The sequence below is a fragment of the Micropterus dolomieu genome, linkage group LG19 (assembly GCF_021292245.1).
Source record: "Micropterus dolomieu isolate WLL.071019.BEF.003 ecotype Adirondacks linkage group LG19, ASM2129224v1, whole genome shotgun sequence".
Taxonomy (NCBI): domain Eukaryota; kingdom Metazoa; phylum Chordata; class Actinopteri; order Centrarchiformes; family Centrarchidae; genus Micropterus; species Micropterus dolomieu.
In genome coordinates this window covers 10,119,183-10,141,352 of record NC_060168.1, presented here as the reverse complement: position 1 = coordinate 10,141,352, position 22,170 = coordinate 10,119,183, and the positions used below count along the sequence as shown (strand labels likewise).

Genomic DNA, 22,170 nt, shown 5'->3' with positions numbered 1-22,170 from the left:
GTCTGTGTGTGTGTGTGTGTGTGTGTGTGTGTGTGTGTGTGTGTGTGTGTGTTGTGTGTAGCTGTGTGTGCACATGTGTATATTGCAGAGGGACATGAAACAGGCAGTATTGATCCCTGGCTTGTGAAAGGAGTCAGACTCAATGGGATTGATCTGTACTAAGCTCTGTTTTCTCTGCGTGGACACAGACAGGAGAGGAAGAGTGCTCAGAGCAATACAGCACAACAATTCAAAACAGAGAAAAATAACAGTAAAATCCCCTTTAAAAGTAAATAAATGTTTGTTGAAGAGTCCTTGATGGTATTTTCCAAATGGAACATCTTCATTATCGCTTGAAAAGGTTGACATACTGTCAAGGTTTCATGTCTGACTGTGCGTGGTTTCAAGAAATAAGAGAATTTGATCAATCTGATTGTAGTTTAAGAAGAAAATGGTTAATGGCACACACACAGAAAAGAAAAAGAATACAACTGAAGAGCATACTTCGTTCTGTGGAGGCAAAGGTAACGATAGAAAATGGAAGATTGATTGGCGGGATGGATAAAAGACTGGAAGTCAGTGGTGTGTGCTGTTCGGACACACTCCACTGCTGCACAGAGCTGACCTCACACTAGGCGATAGCTGGTCGATACCACAGTCCTCTCAGCCTATCAGCTCCCTTGAAAGCCCAGACCCACAGATGCATCGTGGGAAGTGTGGCCACGGGAGACCAACAGTGTTGCAGCACCATATGGACTGTGACACCACGGGATGAGGAGTAGTGCTGGAAGGAGGGAGAAAGAAAGGGAGTTAGAGTGAGAAAGACAGAGCGAGAGAAGCGGCTGATAGAGTTTTCTTCATCTTTCAAGCAAATATTTTTATAATTTTGTAACTACTACATGACAGAGTGAGGGATTGAAACAATGTGTTCTTTTGAACAGCTTGTAGTTTAGTGCCAAGATGGTAAGAGTAAACAAAAACTTTATTTTCTACAACAGTAACTACTTAAATTGGAAATAGGGAGACTGAATTCAGATAATGTCCTTGTTGTTTTATTGAATATCCAACAAATGGTTTGAAAGGGAGGTTTGATATCTGAACTGACCTGCAACATTAGTAATTTATGGATTTGATGGAGCCACACTAGAAAATATGATTAACTTTGATTAAATTATAATGATGTTTTTCTTTTGGTTGGGCGAGCCATCGTGGCGTTTCATCTTCTTGTTTTGAGGTCATCTGAAGCTATTCTCAGACTGCAATTTTCCTTTAATGCTTATGTGTAGCACAACCAATTTACAGTTCTATGGTGTGTTAATGCATATTGACTTGCCCTTACAGCTGTCATTAGATTCATGTGTGAGACAAAAAAGGTGTGAGTCATGCACAGGTGGGGCTGGAGCACTCAGTGAGCGTGTGCACGCAATCACTGTTGCTGAATTCCATATTGAGTAGCTTATTGACTCACCTGTAGTCGGAGACCAGTTCATACTGCACTGACAACTTGATGGGATGATCACTGTTTTTGTGTATTGGCTTAATTATCATGCCCATGCAAATGCCACTTAGGCTCAAATGCAGGCGCAATGCACGGGTTAATCTTTGTGGGTGGCTTCGGTAATTCTAAAAGATCATTTGCATTAAGTTATGCTGTGCAAAGTTTTAGGAGTATAGCAGATGTCCTCCGGATGTGTCCTGAGCCAAATCAAATCTTAAGATCTTAAGATGTGATTCTTGAAGCAACACTAGCAGGTTTCTTCTATAATCAAAATAATCTTTTCTGTTGTACAACTCCGTTTATGATAAGCATATTTCCATTTTTGCTATCATCTACACAGCTTAAAGAAATTGTTGTTTTCTCATATATTTCTAGATGTGCACAATAGTTCTGCTACAGCTTACTGTAGTTTTAGTCTTACTCCGATGATATCATTGCCTTCTAAAACAACTTACTTAGTGCACATCATTATGCATAAAAAGCTTGACTGGAATTTCAGTGTTTCCTGAAGCATAAATTCAACTTAAAAAGGAACATCGTCTCCCTTCGGAACCACATTTAGAGTGTGTTTGGAGTCTTTTTGGGATGGTGTATATGTTTGTGTTTTGCTCCTCTGTGCCTCCCAGGCAAGAAATATTTACTGTGGACTTACCTCCCAGCCCATTAGGAAACTGTTTGCTGCTTTAAAAGGTGGTTAGAGGAGCTGATGTCAATGACCTTTATTTAGGCCCGCCCCAGGTCTACATGCTCATAATGTATTCCTCCTACATCCAACATTCTTCCTGCTCCAATAAAGTTTGTGCTTGCTTACACGTTTTAAATGTCTTATGTGCTTAACTTTCTAAATTTTTAGTATTTTGCTGACTGTACATCTGCATGAAAGACTGACAACAGACATAACACTACAAACTTTGTCTCCGATTTATGCATGTACACCTTAGGGTTGAAGTTCTCAAATGTTATTCACATCAACATTTTAGTTAGTTAGCCATGTTCTGCACCCCTGAATCACCAGCCACGTCTCACATTTCTTCACCTATTCAAATAAGTCTAGTGTTGTGTCCATTGACAGCTGTCTCCCCCATTGGAGAAACAGTCGACCAATCAGAGCTTAGTAGGTGGGATTATGAAAGGGCCATCATCTGCCCATGTAGCTAACAAGCTACCTATCCACGTTCATTAAAAATAACAACAGGAAATTGTGGCAAACATAGATGAGATCTGTTAATGATCATGTCTGATGTAAAAACCCTTAAGTTAAGTGCTCCTAGCAACCGCTACCTCAGCTTCCCTGTCAACTGAAAATGACATCAACATAACTGATACATCACTGGCTACTGATTGGTCTGGGAAAAACAAAACAAAATGATCCCTTCCTTACGATAAGTAATCATTAAATTACATATTACAATACTTTCATGTAGGGCTGTCCCCAATTTACATAGTCGAATCAGAATCATGAAGTCCTGCCTAGAGTCGACTGTGTGAAGCCGGGGCACAGTCTCTTCAGGAAGTGTTCCTCTTCCGCCACCACACACACACACACACGCTGCACCTACACATGCTCCGCCCATCGAAGCATCGATTCTACGACTATTGAGGGTCAGCCCTACTTTAATCTAATGTCAGGCTGAATTAATGAATAGCAATTTGGTCAGATTATCCAGCTACCACTGATAAAAGTTGATAAGAAAGTGCTGTTGTACATTATATTGTTGTATAATGTTGAAATCCCTATTTGAAATGATACAACAATACTAAAACTAACCAGACTGCATTTCTTATTTCTGACCATTTTGAATAATTTTTTTTTCTTTTCAGTTTATTATCTGTGTTTGTACACTAGCAGCCCCAAACGGCTCCTTGCCGATTTTGATAAAGCAGGCTTGGTTGTGTATTCCAACAGACCCCCCGCTTTCATTGGATCTCAACTCCACTGTTTCCCCATTACACAGTTATTACCTACTCTGCTTGAATAAGCGCAGCCAAATAACACACTTTCCCCATAACATGCAGCAGCCTGGAAAGCTCATTACAAGTGTTCACTATTTAACACCACAAAACAACATTTTCGAAACCATCAGTGATTCCAAAAATACAAGCTTTGTTCACATAGAGCACTTTGCTTACATGTTTGCCCTATCATACATATAAAAGTTGATCTAGTCTAAGTTCCAGTAATTTTTTCAGCAGGTTAGTTTGGGTTGAATATGAATGGATCACTGCTGAACAGAAGCACACTACACCTCTACTCTCCCAATGCAGTCTCTCTTTGTTTGTCTGCAGTCTCTCACCTCTCTGTCTTTCTGGTCCTTCACCTCATGCTGTACGTCTCCTTGTCTCTCGCCCAGTCCTTCTCTGTAGCTCCTATTCAGCACATCCCAGGGGTGTGTCGTCCACCTCTAGACAGCAGGCATTATCACAGCCACTGCAGTCTCTAGAAGCTTTGGCCTTTCCCTGTAGAAGGATCTAAATGAGCCCCTCTACATTCTCCTCTGCTGCTTTGCCCCCAGGGATGGAAACCACACAGAGAATCCACCACCCACCCACCTGCCTGCCTTACTGCCTGGACTCAACATCATCTACTATCCCTAATCATTCTGTCTCTGTCGCTCTCTGAGGGTCTGTCTTTCCATCTTTGACTTTTATTCTCACTTTCTTTTATGTCCTCTTTTGCTCTTCAGTCACATCTTTCATGCTTTCTCTGTCTGACCTCCCCTCCTCTCAACCTTGCTCTTTCTATATTGTTGCTTTAGTGATCAAATCACAATTTTTTTATGTTGAGGCCCTTTCTTTGAGAATGAGCATGCTGTGTGTGTGTGTGTGTGCGCGCGTGTGTGTGCGCGTGTGTCTTTGTTTGATTCACACAAGGCTTCTCATCTTCATAGATGCACTGAAATATGCATATGTGCAAATATAATCAGAATGTGCCCATTCACAGCTATAAGGGCCAGCAATACAGATACTATATAATGGCCATGCTTACTCATTCTGCATTCCCTTTTCCCCATCAACTTTGATGTGAGAAATGATTACGGTAGCCAAGGATTGTTTTGTCCAAAAACTCTGCCAAACTCTGCCACTCGCATCCTGGCATGATTACCTCAACTGCCTGTATTCAAGACTGTATGGCAAGGAAAATGTGGGAGGAGGCTTTAGCCTAAAGAGGCATCCTCTGCTTCATCTGGTCCTCTCCGTTCTTCCAAGTATCTGCATGAACAGCAGATTGGATACAAGCTACCTTTGCAGACTTCATTGCTTTGCGACAGACTTGCGTTGGTACACAGGTGGTACAGGAGTAAAGTTCTCTCCCATCACAGCAGAGAACCAGGGTTTGATTCCTGGTAGTGGTGCATTTGGATGGCTTCCAATGAGCACAACTGCTGTGTTCACCGGAGGGAAGCCGGTGAGGGTTCTTGTCCTTGTCACATCACTAGCATAGTCTTCTGCTTAGTCAGGGTTTCTGCACATTGGTGGGTTGAATTGGGGGGATAGTGTGTGCCTACCACGTGTTACGCCTCCTGGTGAAGCCTATCTCTTGCAGCGCCTGATGACACCATGTGTCACAGAAGTAGCATATGTCTGTCTGCAGCCCTCCACAGACAGTGACAAGGACAGCGGTGCATAGGGATTTGGACATTCAAAAAATGTGAGCAAAGGATAGCAAAAATCATATAATCAACCAAAATCTATGCATGCCCATGTGCCTGTGTGTGTCCATGCATTCCGTTGCGTTACAGTCAACCTGGCCTGCTTATGATCAAAGAGAGAACAAAGCAGCTGCATGCTATTAAAAATAAATGGTGGTGCGATTAAATGCAATCCCTCTCCTCTTCCTCCGATCCCGCTTTATCTTTGTCTTCTCCCTGGCATTCTGCGCCTCTGCCAGCTGCTGACACTCAAAAGCATCCCATAGTTGCAGCAGCAAAGCAGACGAGTCGCTGAAGAATATCCTGGGGCTGACTCTACTCCACTACTCCAAACCACAACCCACTCAGCCCATACCCATATTCGCTCTTTTATAGACTGGAAATTGCTCGTGTGAGTTTGTATGTGTGGCCCCAACACGAGCAAAGGGGGAACTTAACTCAAGATAACATCTGGTCCAGCATTTGGTGTTCGTATGCACACACTCAGGCTACTGTATATGTCAAAAGCACCCTGTTACAGACTAACATTAGCTCTTTTCCCTGCATCTTGGATGTGCCTGTAAAAACGGTGTGCGTTTGTGAATGAGTGAGAGTGATTTGTTGTTTTGGGACTAAATAGAATGACTGGTACTAAGTATGAGAACCCGATGTGCCCTTGAGATTCACTCTATAACATTATCCACACAAATCCAAGTTACACATCAGCCTAGACTGTCAAATCCTGTCAGTGATATAAGTAAAAGTGCTAGCTATTAGCACTGATGTTGGCACAGGTGCATGCACACACAGACACACATGCAAACACTGGGTAAAAAATGAGACAAATAATAGGATGAGGCCAGGGAAATGCATGCTGAATGTGCCAGCTATTTAGCACCGATGCTGGCTCTTCACACACACAAATATTGGGTAACAAATAAGACAAGTCATTGACAGAGTCTGGGGAAATACATGCTGACATCTGTAATTTTCTTAAACTAAAAATCATTTATTAGACAATGTTGTGTCGGCTTTGTGAGAATTGAGTTAATCTATGCTTACTATGTAATGACCCTATTTGACTCTGCTTTGGCAGCTTTTGATAAATGAGGCAGATTGTAAATGTCAGTGTTATCAAGTGTTTTTTTTCCATTCTCCACCGAATCACTTGCTTCCCAGGCTGTGATTAAACATGTTCCCCAGCCACACAATTTAAATCTGTGTGTATGTGTTTGCGTGTGCGGATATATGCCACGTTTCTTATTTACTTGGTACGTCTGTTTTGATGCCAGTTCTGTTGCTTTCATGACAAAACTGATGTCAATCCAAATGACTTGCTTTCTCAATGATGTTTCTGCATTTCCAGATAAACTTCAATCACCATGCAGATGAAGACACATAACAGATGATGCTATAGATTCAGGGAAAAGTGGTTCAGAAATGGTAGACATGAGAAGGTGGAATATTCTATATATGTAAGTCGTAATAGGTGATGTGGTGTACTGATGTACAGAAATAACAGACCATACATTATTCCATGATTTGGTCACGTATTATTTCCTATGCAAATCTTAAGGCTTTTTTAAACCAGCAGCAGGTTGCGTCTTCAAAGGAATTTTCACAATCTCAGAAATATCTTTTATCTTCCCATCATCCCAGAATGATGTTTCAGTGTTCCCCGGTCAGATCTATGGGTGGAGGAGTGTAGCAGCATGCATTGCCGTCTGTCAGTGTCTTTTTGGATAAAATCACTAGGAGTTGCCAAAGTCAGAAATCTCCCAGTTATAAAGTGGGTTTTAATGGGTGAGGGTACGAGCGGCCACTCCCAACATGGAATGATTCTCATTTTTGCTGAAATCTGATTGGCTCAATGGCCCCAATGAGTTTGCTTTCCATCCGAAATCATATTATGCATGAATAGAATAAGGAAATGGATTACCGTTAGTCATATTTATTACTGATATTCTTCTCATGCATGTGTAGCTTTTGACAGAGGTGGGAGTAAGTCACACATGTCTAAGTCACAAGCAAGTCTCAAGTTTTAACCTTCAAGTCTCAAGCGAGTCCCAAGTTACTGTGATGAAAGTCAAGTCGAGTCATATGAAATTCTTAGGAATTCAGTTTGTTTAAACAGTTTTAACAGAGGTGGCAATTCAACTGTATCATCATTTTGGAAAATGTAGTGAGGGTTTCTGTTATAACTATATTGAACTATAGGTGTTTCTATTATTTAGTCTACTAAAATGGGGCAGAAAAATAGAGTAATAGAAACATGTGTCAGTAACGGAAAGCTCTTATTCAAGGTATATCCAAAGTTAATTGAATGCAGTTCTTGAACCATTTGGAGTAAATGCATGGTTTTGGGGCTTCTCTTAAAAATAAAACTCTGAAGTGTCAAAAGTCAGAATCACTGTAAGTGCTACTGGAATTGATTAATACAAGTTTAAACACACTAAAAGTAATATATTTTTCTTTTCCATGAAGACAACTACAGCTGGTATTACTAGCTGGAAAACACTGTAGGGCAGCATAAAGCCTTACCTAGTCCAATTTTAAATTTTATATCAATACCATGAAAAAATAAGATTTTACACAGGTTTTTCTAAGAATATGTCTTAGCATATTTTTTTTCAAAAACAGCAAGGGGCTGCTACTGCATCACGCTGTAGCTTGACACAGATGTGTTTTTTTGCTTGTAGATCATGAACTTCCTACTTAAAGCTGGATATCGTTATTTTCAGAATTTTATTGGCTACACGAAGTGCCAGTCATCGGCACAATTGGTTACAACTGGCTCGGCCTACCCATGAAATAATAGGGGCTGGCCCTTTCTTGCAGCGCAAGCTCTCGTTGGCTGTAAGAGGGACATGTGAGCTACTATTGGGTCAAAATAGCTATCAGTCGAAAGGTCAGAGTTTAGCAGCTAATTTGAATACAAGATATTGCATTTGTTTACATCTATGTTTAAATTTTTTATATACAGTCTGTGGTTTACATCCAAATCGGAGTTATTACAGTTATAATGACATATTAACCACGTTTGCCGGTAAATATGAAATGATGCAGCAGCAGTCTCTGGGGATTTCTTGATGAAATAATGTGTTTTGGACTAAATCTTTTTACTGGATTGGATCGTCTGGACCTTTGACAACAAGACCATTTTAGGTGGAATATAATCAATCGATGGATTAAGTTACTATGAGGCTTCTAAGGTGAGTCACCTCAATTTTGATTGTACTGCTTGGTCTGGCAGAGGTGCTGATTGTACCCGCTGTATTGATATCTTGAAATTACCACCAGGAATGTTTAGAGGTTTTCATATAAAGTTAATGTTACAACAGCACCAAATTGCAGCCCAATAACTCGGTGTAGCTTAAATTTAACGCTAGCTTTCTATGCGTTCGTCCAGCCTATAAATTAGCCAAAAAGCCACAGTTACGTAACGTAACGTACCTTTCTTTATAGCGTCTATATTGACGGATGAAGTTGGATGTTGTGGGTGTCGTGTAGGGTGACCAGATGAGAAAGGGTTAAATTCGGGACCGGGGGGCGTGGCTACCGGTACATTGACTGTCAATGAACATTAACACGTGAAAATCAAAACACAACACTAAAATTTGTTATTTTTGTTCATGAAGTCACCTGTCTGTTATTAGGAAAAACACAACTGTGGATGTAGGTAAGTCATGATCTTTTACTTCATTTTTATATTTATTTTATTCATGTCATCAGTGTAGTGTCACATCTGTTTGCGCAACGCGCGTGTCAGATCTCTCTGCCGTGCACTTTCCCTGTCGTCGCGACTGTAACGTCCACTAACCACAAGAAAACAAAAAGGGGAAAAGAGCCAAGTGTTACTTTGAGGCTATAACAACGCTGTTGACACAGTGTACAGATAACCTGCAGCCACTGCTGGATCAAGATAACTATACAACAATGAGTATTTAATGTTTAATTGGGCTATAATCAAAACTCATGTTAGGTCTAATTTTCGGGACAAACTGGATAGGGGTCGGGGCATGGTCATAATTCAGGACTGTATCGGGTTTTTCGGGACGGCTGGTCACCCTAGTGTCGTGTCACTGATTTTTGAGCTGCAGACCTTGCACACCGCTGTTTATTTCTTCCTACCATCATTGACAACATAATCCTTGAATGTCTGTATTGTACTACACGTAATGGTCTTTTTCTACGCTGCTGTTACTGAGATCGGGACTATTAACGTTATGCAAAGCACACATGGTTGCAGGATTATCTGCAAATGTTGGAATGAGCGAATGCAAGTATTTATTTGAAAAATCAAGTCATTGAGACAGATGACTTGAAAATCTAGTCATCTGTCTCAAGTCTAAGTCAAGTCTCAAGTCTTCAAATTTGTCTAGTCTCTCTCTCTAGTCAAGTCATGTGACTCGAATCCCCCACCTCTGGTTTTTCATTATATTTTAAAAACATTCAGTATGTGAGTGTGTATGTATGTGTGAGCATTTTTAACTATTTTACGCACTCTGACTGACTGTACATATGACATGTTGGTAGTTAGCAGTATACTGTGACTTAAGTGTTCCATCTCAGGCATACCGGACCTGGCCTTCTCAGTGCAGTGGTGGCTTGCTTAAACTGAGGAGGCAGGTGTCATCGTAAAGGTTCTTGAATGTGTTCAGCATAATCTGGTTCTCTTCACACCACAAAAACACTATTAGTATTAAAATAACTGCAAACAGGGACAGGGACATATGCAAGGATCCTGTTCGTGGACCTCAGCTCGTCGTTCGACACCATCATCCCGGACATCCTCAGCGCCTCAGGAGATCCATCTGTCAAACTCAACAGCCCTGTGTCTGCTGTGGAATCCTTCAGGTTTCTGGGATCGACTATACCTGTGCCAGCTAAGGAAGCTCAACCTGCCTAAGGAGCTGCTGATCCACTTCTACACAGCCATCAACCATCTGTCCTCTGCACGTCCATCACTTTCTGGTTTGGATCTGCCACCAAAAAGGACAGCAGCAGACTACAACGGACAGTCGGGACGGCAGAAAAGATCATCGTGCCAACCTGCCATCCATTCAGGACTTATACATTTCCAGAGTCAGGAAATGGGCAGGAAACATAACTGCAGATCCATCTCACCCTGGACACAACCTGTTCCAGCTTCTCCCCTCTGGTAGGCGCTACAGAGCACTGTACGCCAAAACCAACAGACTCAGGAACAGTTTCTTCCCGCAAGCCATCACTCTGATGAACAGCTGACTTCTGACTCACAGTCAGGAACAATTCCTGTGCAATAACCCAGTAACTCTGTCTCTAATCAGCCACCTGTTTACTGGTTATCACTTACTACTTCATCATTCTCTATTTCAGAGATGTTCATATTGTCATATTGTATATACTGTATCAAATCCACCTACCTCATATACATAACACAATAACGATAATAATTTTTCACCTGCATCATTTGCACTCTGCTCATTGCACTATTGTCTCAATCTGTCTATATTGTTTTTGTTTATAGTGTGTAGATACAGGTATGTGTTCACTACACTGTACCTTGTGTGTGAATTTATTGTATTATTGTATTGTAAGTAAGCACATCGTAAGCATTGTACAATCCTGAATCAAATTCCTCATATGTGTACACATACCTGGCAAATAAAGCTGATTGTGATTCTGATTCTGAAAAATGTTTCTTTCTGCTCGCATAAAAGGCCTCTCCATCTCAAAGTTCCGGGCTGGTTTTCAGCCCCAGTAAATCCTTGTTCATATATGTAATATATCAGTATTCCTAAACAAATACTGCAAAAGATCCATATATGTTTAGCTTAGCAGTGCATACTAGCATACTTATTTTAGTCAATTGGCTATACTACCGTCTCTGTATTTATTCATAGGTTGAGGTCTTTACCATTCCCTGTTCAATTCTCCAGACTTATTAAAAACATCCCTTTTTTAAAGTGTGTCTGGGGTAATGCATGTCACATCAAGTTTTCAACATTCCTGAGAAGTCTTTCTTTTTAAAACTGATTTCTTAGTAGATGTAAGTGAAGTATTCCAGTGTTATAAGCAACAGTGAGGCATGCCTTTCAAGTCTAGGCAACTTTGGCCTCTTATTCATGGATGAGAGATGTTTCACTGCTTAGCACTACACCTCTCAGTGACAAGAACTCCTCCAGAGTGCATGGTGTTGTGTCATGTCCTGTCATGTCCTGTCCAACCCAGACTGCTGTCCTCTGGGCAGGAGTGGAACTAGCCCAGGGACAGATGACATTTGTCACACCTATTTTGGTCTCCTCATTAGGAGGTGCAAGGGCCCCTGTGGCTCAGGCAGGAGCCAAAAGAACGGATGTCATCTGGGAGGTGTGGGAAGTGTTTGACCATGACACTCCTATTTGGGCATATCTGTTAAGTTGTTACTGCGCTGCTAATGGTGGCGTTAATGACATGCCACATGCTATGGGATATGTATGTGTGTTTGAAAACGTGTGTGTGTGAAATGAACTTTTGATAATTAACACCAAACCCTACGAGGTTGACTGTCAGTATGCCCTGTCATCCTGTCACGACATGTCAGTCACACAGGGAAGGTAATGCTGTAACACATCTCAGCTGCTGCCACTCACTCACTATGAGCAGCAAGGAGCACTTTGGGAGGCAAAAAAATTTGAAAAGGTAGACATTGAGGCATTTAATGAAACAATAAATATATTTACATCCACATTCAACTTTGATAAAAGAATAATTTCTGTTTCATTGTTTCCCAAAGCAACATGAAACATTACCTTTCTTCCTGACAATCAAGATGAATAAATGTGCCAATCTTTGAAGTAATAGCATGTGTGCTAACGTTTTATTTACTTATTAGAGGAAAATGCCAACGTTTAGTTTCCAGATGTCAAGATCTTGACACTATCATCTGCCTCAAACTGCTTTGTTTTTAATCCCCGCAAATAAGAGTCAAAGAATAATCTCCTTCTTGAGGGATGACACATTTTATCTGATGGTCATGAGGGTGATGACCGAGATAAGATATTTAGCCTAAGAGCAAAGAAAGACTACAGTACAAAACTCCAGATAAGGGCTTTGAGATTGAATAGAGAGCAGATGAGGGGGTCAAATATCTTCTCTTCATATCTTCATATTTTTATTAAGGTTGTTGTTATTGTTGGTGTTGTTTAGTTAATAACTAAGATAAGGCTGGGCGATGTAGTCGACGTAATCGATTATGTAAATACATCGACTTGCATTACGTGCGTCGAAGCATCGCTGCTTTGTGAGCTCTGTGAATTGCACTGCAGCACAACTGCTGTCCACGAATATGTGAAGCAGCATGAACACGTGAAGCGAAAGTATCCCGGAGCACTGATGGCAACCCCGCAAATCCTGTTTACTTTCTGTCTCCACACAAGCATGGCACATTATCAGCACGAGGACACGTAGTCTGTTAAAATGTATTTTCTACTATTTCTGCCCCACTGCTGTCATGGTATTGTAACGTTACACCGTTTGTCATCTAATGTCCGTCCATTTATATTTTCTGTTTATTTAACGGTCACACATGAAAGAGAACAGCTGAATCTAAGATTACAGACAATCTGTGACTGTCTGTACAGTCTGTGAATGGTTTAGTTGTTTTCTTTGTCCCACACTGATGCAGAAATTTTATTATCATACTGCATTACTCAATATTGAAATAAATCCATGTCAGAAACATTTAAAGTTTTAAGTAAAGTAGCTCAATTAATGTCTGTTATTGTTATCATCACAACACATCAGTGACGTGGAAAATTGATTCATTTTAGGATGTGCTGCTATTGTCATTATTCTAATGTGATTCATCAGGATGATTGAATAAAATAGTACTGATAGACATGTTTTTGTTTTATTTTGGATAAATTGTTATGTTAATCGAGTAATAGGCAACTTTTTTTTCTTTAGAATACACAAAATTAGTCATTAGATTAATCGATTAATCGAAAAAATAACTGTTAGATTAATCAACTTGAAAAATGGTTATAGCAAGTTATGTATAATTAGTATGGTTAAGCTTAAGCAACTACAAAACAAAGTATTTATTTATTTTTTTGTTGTTGTTTTAAGCCGTCAGGTCATCTTCAGCTCCGTTTTGGTCGTCACCAGCTCCTGAGGGAAAGTTCTGGCTCTTTAGCTGCTAAATGTTCCAGTATTTTCACCAGCTAGTCAATAACTTTGACTGTGTGCTGTTTGGTGCTGAGTGGGTAGCATACAGTGGGTTTATTAGAGGTTTATCGTTGAAAACAGCAGCCTGCTGCGTCTACAAATAAGGTTGATGAGGGGGGTGAGAGTAAACCAAAACAGTAAAGTTGTGGGTGGTAAAATCAAAACAGTGAGCTGAAAGACATTAAATAGCTCCACAGAGCTGAGGGGAGTGCTGTTGTTGGGGAATACGAAGAAGAAAAAAGAAAATTAATTGCAGTCCTGTGAGATGACACAAATTCCTATCTCCCATCTCCCACAACAAAGTCAGATGTGCTACATATCCACCACCCCGATCTCCACACGCTTCATTTCTGTCTTGCTATAAAGAACACGTTCCTGCACTTAACACAAACTAGTAGTATTTGATGTAAATCATGAGCTCAGAATCATCCAATATGAAAATAAAGATAGGGCATTTTCCATGTGTAATTGAAGAGTTTTTCTTATAGATGAGAAATAAGCATTTTGTGTGTAATCTCTTTAACAACATCTGGAGAGGTTTTGTTCATTAGCATCCTCACCTCTGATGTGTGTACGTATGCAACATTCACTTTTATCCACTACTTCACCTCGTCACCATGGAAACACTTATTTGTGAAGATGTTTATTATTATTCTCTACTGCTGCGCCATGTGTTTGTGTGCCAAGTGCGTGTGTGAGAGTAATAATATGGGCGACAATCATAACAATCCCACAAACTCCATCCTCACTCACATAAACAACAGTGACCTTGAACCTTGACCTTTGTGTAATGTGTGCAGAAGTCAAAGCCGAAGAACTCTTTCTCCCTCTCCATCTCTCTGCTTAGGTGCTTTCATTAAATCCACTATGTTGGCCTTTAATTCAGGTAAACATAGCACTCCTCTTTCTGTCTGCCCTCTGTCTGTCTCTGTCTGCAGAAACTGTTCACCATGACCAAGAATTTCATCATCCTTCACTACCTCATCTTATGATCCCCTTTATTGTCATCAGCACGCCTCACTTTTTCCTCCTATCAACTTTAGAGGAAGTACATTTTTCCCCTCTTCCCACTATATAGCAGAGCGGCCGCCTGTGTGAACTAAACGAATTCAATGGCCACATCTTTTAAAATTCATGAATTCATGAATCCTCTCCCTCAAACTCCAGCAATTGTCTCTTGTCTGTATCTACAGCCCATTTTGCATATGTTTACATACTCATTTTCTTTTGCTAAGTTCATTACTATCTATACAAAGAGGGGAACTCTTTGGAGGAGCTGATCTACATAAACATGGGCAGAGATAGATAAGTGTCTGATAGAGGATGAACCATAGCCGTGCGAATGAGAGGATGTATGTGTGTGTGGTGGGAGATGAGACGACAGATAGAAAGACTATCTGTACTATATTCTCCAACAGTGTTGGGCAAGTTACTTCCAAAATGTAATACATTATAGATTACTAGTTACTGTCATTTGAGAGTAATTAGTTATATTACAATATTTCTGTCTCTGAATTGTAATGCTTTAGACTACTTTTGCATTACTTTTGAGTTACTTTCACTGCTATTTAATGGGCGCATTATTCAGACAGTAAGATAGGTGGGTTCTAGTGATGCGCAGATCGCAGTTATATCGGCGGATTAGGTGGGTATTTGTCATAAAAATGAACATTTGTGATTAATAGCGGGTCTGTTGTGGATGGGTGAAATAGGATGAATCGTCTCCCCATTAAGAAAGACACTGTGTGCTTTTACGCACAAAGTACAGCAGCATAACTTCATTGAGTATTTGAATCTCCCGACACTCCGGCAGGACCGGTCAGGATGCATTGACAGCAGCCTCTCTAATCATGAAAGTAAATCATCAAAGAAAACACATATAGAATTCTATTTTCGCATGATCCATGATCCAGATTGATCCAGACTTTTTTTCTGTTGCCGAAACGTGTTGCAGTGTCAGTGAATTATTTAAAAAAAGACTTATTTTCAGGTTAAAGTGTGTTGTAATGTGTTACTGACATTGTAACAGGATCGAAACTACTGAAATTTTACTAGTAATGCATTAAATTAAATTCATATGTTACAGCAGCACAGCAACGTAAGGTAAGACAACAAATTTGAATGAAATACATAAAAATCTAATAGTGTAAATAGACAATTGAGAGAGATGCATAATAATATTAATAACACTAATAACGAGTAGCATTACCAGAAGTATCATATCTGTGGCAAAAAAAAAGCTTTCCATTACTCCAAACTAATTCTGATTTTTATTTGTTTCTGCTATGATTAGACTCCAGAGTCTACATCATATTTCTATATGTCTAATTGCATCCATAGCAATGGCCTGTTTTTCAGAAATAACAGACCGTAGAATGTTTTTAGAAATAGTGAAGTCAACACAGATAAATGTGTGTAACTAATTAAAAGAACTGTGATATTCCCCATCTTCGGTTTCACAATCCAGCTCTCTGTAGCTGTCCTTTACTTTTTAATAGCACACTGAGCAGCTCAATGATTTTTTAAAATGCATTTTGTCTTGTTGTGAGCGACTAGCAGGAGGGACAGCGTGACAGATTATGGGAGACACAGGAGAGCAGCTTCAGGTGGGATTTGATCCAGGAGAGCAGAAATATGTGACCCCTGATAGTTGGGTCCTAACTACTGTATTGTCTCTACTTTGTCATTTCCTTGCCTCTCATTCTTCCTCCTGTTTCTGTTGTTCCATTTCTTCACTTAAGCTCTCTGTTATTAAAAAAGATATATATATTTTATTGCTTCAAAATTCACAGAAAAGAAAACACAAAGGAGAACATCCTTTTTTCAGGATACTAAAGTGCTGTGCAGATGAATTTTGAATTGGATGCAAATGAAAATGGAAAATATTAGGCAATGACACATTTTGGCTGTTATTAGCCACAAATTCTAGCATTTTCTTAGCTGTGACAAAGAAAATAAGGCTTTTACTGTTATTAACAGTACTTTCAGCTATTCCAGGGGATTGTTGGGGAACCTACCGTGCACAGTTGCATTTGCTTCCTGATTTTGACGCATCCTCCACCCAGGAGCAAATCAGTTCACTAGTTCAGCACTTTAGGGCAAATCAGAACTTGTTCTGAACTGGCGCTCCCTCCAAAGCTCAAAATGGCTTGTCCGAGGGTGGCCTGCACTGCAAACTATTGGATCTGGAAAAAGCAACATAATTGCAGGCACTGAAGCCCACTGTTTTACATCCTTTCCAGAATTACACGGTGGGGTGAGGGAAAGTCAACCAGCATAATGCAGAGTCCTGCTGCCTATACTTTGCCTGTCAAACTGCTAACAAGCACAAATGATTTTTTAATGATAGGCCCCTCTATCCCACTAAGCTGTCTACTCACAAACACTCATACACACACACACACACACCGCACATTGCACACATTCGCTCCCACACACATCCATAAGGAGTTTTATCAAGGGTAGTACATGCGGTTTAATGGATCACTGCAAATGCCATTCCCACTCACACTATTGTATTTGAGATCCAACAAGATGCTTCTTTTCCCCCTGTGTCATTTATTTTTTTGGGAGGCACAATGTGCAGTGCATGAATACCCCAAATGGTGATGTGTCTCAGGTGCAGGAAAGTTAAGTCCCTCCTAAGCAAAGAAACAAGTTGTGAGTCCTGCTTTTTCTTTCTTATTCCTGTTTCACTTAATATAGTTCAATTTCCATTTGATTTCAATTTCAGTTTGATTGATACTGATTGAGTCCTATCTTGTACCGTCTCATATTCCTTTTTAATGCACCCTGAAAACAGGCTTGCATTCTATCATATAGACTGTGTCACCTAGTGACTCAGTAACCCCTTATTCTCTCTTTGTTTTTCACACATACTTGCACACATTTCACACCGTTTTACAGTCTTTGTGTCTCTCCCTTCCTTCCGTTTTGCCCTTTGCTTTATTAATGAAAAGCCTAATGCAGATGTCAGCGCACACATACATACACATTGTTAACCTCTTTTTCAGTTAATGCTAGGTCATGGTGTGCCTGTTTTTGTGTTTCTATTTATTCCTATTAATCTTAATGTATTTTCATTTGAATTTGATTCAGCATATATTGAGTTAGGCCCTTCTTCTACATCTTATATTCTATTTCCACGCACTGAACTCAATAACCCCGGATTCTCTTGTTATCTTTTGCTTTCTCACATACAGACACATAATCGCACGGGTTTCTTTTCAAATCAATGTGTTTCTCTCCCTTCCCTCCACACTGCTCTTCACTCTTTTCCCCTCTTTTAGTGAAAACCATTCAGGATAGCATTGTAGGTCATGCTGCTTTTGCCCTATAGCAGTCTAATTCTGATATTCAACACATTCATGTTAAATGCACAGATCAGCAGACAGACAAGTGTACATGCCGGCATATAAACAATGAGCAGACGCAGATGTCTCGCAACCCAAGGCAGCTGCCGAAGCTGCTCAAGGCTCAAAGAACACTGTAATGTGCATTGTAAGTGCAACAGTGACAGTGACAAGAGAAAGGCATTGATCTGATTAGAATGCAGCACCACATTTTCCCCCACATCTGTCATAATACCATGTAACAAACATGCGATTGGTTTTCTATTTGTGGGATAAATGTGATGGATTTTCATGTCTGCTTCAACCCGTCGCACCAATCCATCTTTCTTTGAGGACATGTAGATTGCTACGGCATTGGGCTGTGTCCACCGCTGATGGTGATGAGGAGTGATTGGATTTTGCATGTGTAATCACTGGTTATGGGATGTTAATTGTACAGAATGGTGGCCTCTGGGATGTGACATTAGATTTGTGTGGCAAGCACACATGCATACATGCACACACAGATACACACACAGTGACTTTCATGTTGTGAAACTGCTTCCACGTAGCATTTGTTTAGACTAGAAGATGTGTTTGTGGCCCAATTATTGTCATTGTAGTTGGATGGGATGATTTGCATAAAGACTAATCCTAACTGTGATTGTGGAATAGACACTTTCTAGCGAGCAGTTCAGTTCAGGATGATTTGCTGACTGATGTTTAAGAACCCATGTGCTCTACTCTCCCAGGCCTCCTGGAGTTCTCTCCCGTCCTCCTACGATACTTCATCTCAGGTATGGGTTCAGCGACTAGAGTTAGATCCCTGTGCATATACAGTAGCACTATAGCGTAAATTACCAATAGATTGTAAGTCCCTAGTGTCACAAATACGGTTTCTTTTGTCATCCTTTATGATAAGTGGGTGGAAAAGACAGAGAAGACAAGAAGACAAGGAGTGGTAATATTCCCTGATGTCTTGCAATGATTGGGTGCCTTTGTAGTTGGTTGGATGCTTGGCAAGCTGTAGCCTAGAAGCTGATACCACCTGTGGAGTTATTCGCTTTCCTCTGCTCTGTAGTCCAGTCCATCTGTTTGTCTGAGTAGAAGTAAAGAGCCTTTCACCACTTCCCTGGCTAAGTTTTTTTTCAGGCCCTTCCTCCCTTTATTATTTTCAGCGCAACTCTCGAGTTTTGGCGAGGCTGTGAAGAGGAGCTGTAAAGATCCAGCAGACGATTTTCATCTGTTTAATTCCTATCTCTCTCTGATTGCGTCTGTACGCCTGATGAGTCACAGTTAACCCAGTCACACAGCTGTGTGATTCCCAGCGCGCTGATTCATACAGTGTGCCACCACAATGCAAACCTCTCCTCATTCGCCTCTTCCTTTCCCTTCCCTCACAAACTGCTAATGAAGTGAATCACAACTGTTTTTCCCCCGATCCCTTTACCCCAACAGCTGATGGTGAGCGATTGCATCCACAATACTCTTTTAATTAGTATAGAGAATAAATTGGTTGAGCATGCCTTTTTCCTTAATTGCTTTTTCCTCAGCTTGGATTTAATTGGGCTGCAGCACTGTTTATTGATCTCCTTTGATGTGCTTTAATTTGGATAATTTTATATATTTATTTTGGACGTGACGAGTCGGTTTGTCTTGAGGGGGAGAGGGTTAGGCAGCAGGGCCGGTACTGCAGCAGACTGCAGTATGTTCAGTGAGCCTGGGGTCCAGCGTGTGATGACAACTAGGTGGGGAGGTGATCAAACCCAGAAGGCAGCAAAGGAGCTCCACTACAGTCTGAGAGGCCTCAAGTGAACAGCTCTTTGATCTCACATCAACACCTCATGAATGCCAATGCGCAGCAGTAAAGCGAGGGAGGCAGGCCTTCTAAGCCAGCCTTAACAGGCCTGCAGGCCAGTACTTATTCCTTCCAGCAGCTAGTTTGTAGTTTGTGCCTGATTCATGCTGCGTCATCTCTCCCCCTCCTGCCTGCCACAACAAAACCCAATTTTCAGCCTCCGCCTCCATAGTTTCATAATTAGCGTGCTTCTCTGCGTGTGATTGTGGGTTTGTTTGCTAGATATGCGTGTGCGTTTGCTTGTGCGAGCATTTGTTTAACTGAGTGTCTCCGTTTACTGCTTCTCTTTGTACTAGACCCCAACTTGGTAACTCCACCCTCTCTCTCGCAGGGGGTAACTTCACCCTGGCCGAGCTGGGAGTTTGTGAGCCAACTTCCCCTCCGCACCCTGCTGCCGTTCCCTACTGTCCCGACCTGGGCCTCCTCCAGAGGGGGTACTCCCTCAGCGCTGGCTCTGATGCCGACTCAGACCCCGAGGGGCCGCTGTCTCCAGAGCGAGCCATCCAGTTGTGGACCGGACGAGGAAGGGTGAAGTCTCGCCGCAGCTCAGGTGTGTCCAGTCACGAGAACTCGGCCCTCACCCTCACCGACTCAGAGAATGAGAACAAGTCTGACGACGAGTCAGGTAGGACCACGGACCATGGTCAATATGGTATCATGAGTGAGAAAGTATATCTTTTTGTCGATATTGTTAAAATAACCTCTCAAACAGACAGCCATCATATGAATTGCTTGTGAGTTCGATTTATTGATTGAGTCTGTTTCTGATCTGAAGAACAGTGGTTGGAACCCCCCACCCCCCAGAGAGCCATCCTTGTTCTCATCAATAGCACTTAGCCAAAGCCTTCTAACTCTACCCTCTTATACCACTTATCTGCTGAGATTTCACTACTGGTCTGTCAGTCTTTCAAAAAAGATCATCAGATTTTTTGTAAACGGCAACACTGGAACATTTTAAAGTCAGAGAGAAGTCAGAGAGAAGCTTTTCTTTACTTTTTTTTCCAATTCCATCCTTTGCATCTCCACACGAGTGTGAGAGTGTGATGTTCCCAGAGGGAATCTACATCCTTTGGCAACTTTGTTTATTGCCGACTTCCCATTTCCTTGTTAATCCTGACGCAGTCGTAAACCTGTGCATAAGCTTTGCTGAGGTGTCAATGGAGGTTAATGAAAAGTGGATGGAAGGAAAAGCAACAGTCTAATTAATTGAATTCTCGGTAGTCGCAAGTATCAGCTGTGGATCAACCTCTGTTAGACTGCGGGCCTCAGAATCACCGACAACTTCTGTTGACTGATCAAACTACTCAACACCTATTAAACACATCAAGAAACACCTTCCTTGAGATGTGCCTCTCATCCCGTCACCCGGTAATTGCTTTGTGGTTAATTACCAAGCTAATCTTGCAGCCGCAGATATCAGCCGCAGACGCTGCTCTCACTCTGTCTCAGGGCCAGAATGCTATTGAGCACTCTCTCGCTGGCATTTCCAGACCCTGTAAAATTAGCTTCTTAATCCAGCACTATATTGTGATAATCATTTGCCTGCAGTGTGATGTCACTGAGTGTTGATTGTTGAGAAGATGAAAAGTTTTTTTTTTTTTTTCAGTTTCCAAAAAGAAACTTGTTTTTCTTGGGCATTTTTGTGCTCCTACAGGGTCTAAACATTCACTTGTTTGTTGGAGAAATTCATGTTGATGATTATGCAGAGCATGTCAAATCAAAGTCAGTTCAATTAAATGCAAGACTTCAAAAGTTTGGCTTCTATAGAAGCATTCAGGGGAACTACCGGCTCATGCCTTTAGGCTCGTCTCATGGATTCACAGACCAGAGATTGAGATCAGGCGTCTGCATTGCTGTGTCTGCCAGCATGAAGAGATCAGAGGCAGTGCGGCAGCCTGATAAAAGGACCAGGTGTGTGCGTGTGTCTGCTCAAGTCAATTCGTTAGTTACTTAGTTGCTCTGAATGAGGAAATCTCACCCTTCACTCCTGCATCTCCCTCCAAACAGAACATCTGATACTGAATGCACGTCACACCTCAAAGCACCCAGAGGAAAAATTTCACTCCCATCAGACCTAGCCGACACGTGTGCCCCGAGCAGTGTGGGTGCTGAATTTGCAAGTGTGTATGTGTATGTTACTGTGTCTGTCATTGTCGTTCTATATGCTATTTTGTCTGTCTACGGGCGTGAGAACGTGCATGAGCCCAAACCCTGCGTGTGTGTATAGAAGTGTGAAACAGGAGCAACGGGAGTGTCAAAACAGCAGGAGGAGGATCTGAGGGTCTAATAATAGAGATTGACAGAGGCAGACAGAGAAACAACATCATAAACACATGCTAACAAATCAAAAAGACGGTGACGTGCTAAAACACCAAACAGCACGCTGCACCACTCTCATCTCGCTGCGTCTCTAACAAGCTTCAGAAGTCTCACCTCCACTTGCTTCTCCTCCTCCTCTTCATCTCCCTCCTCTCCCACCTTTCTTCTTCATCTTTCAAGCTTCATCTTCTGTTTTCTCTTCGCTCATGCTGCACCTCTCACCATCCCTCATTCTGCTCCCGTCAGTACAGCTTGCCAGTGTGACTGACAGGTGTCAGTTTAAGGGTCTAGGGTTCCCCTTCAGGGCAGGAGCGTACATGTGGATGAATGTGCACGTGTGCCCTATTGCAGATTCCACTACGAAAA

The 22,170-nt window shown here is 41.4% G+C and overlaps 1 protein-coding gene across 1 annotated transcript in view; it reads left to right on the top strand.

Annotated features, from left to right (window-relative positions):
• Positions 1–22,170, top strand: part of LOC123958169 (teneurin-2) — a 186,250-nt gene that overhangs the window by 85,791 nt on the left and 78,289 nt on the right. The window contains exon 3 of the mRNA XM_046031429.1: positions 19,817–20,110. Coding sequence (XP_045887385.1) covers positions 19,817–20,110 — 294 coding nt within the window. The remainder of the gene's footprint in view (positions 1–19,816; positions 20,111–22,170) is intronic.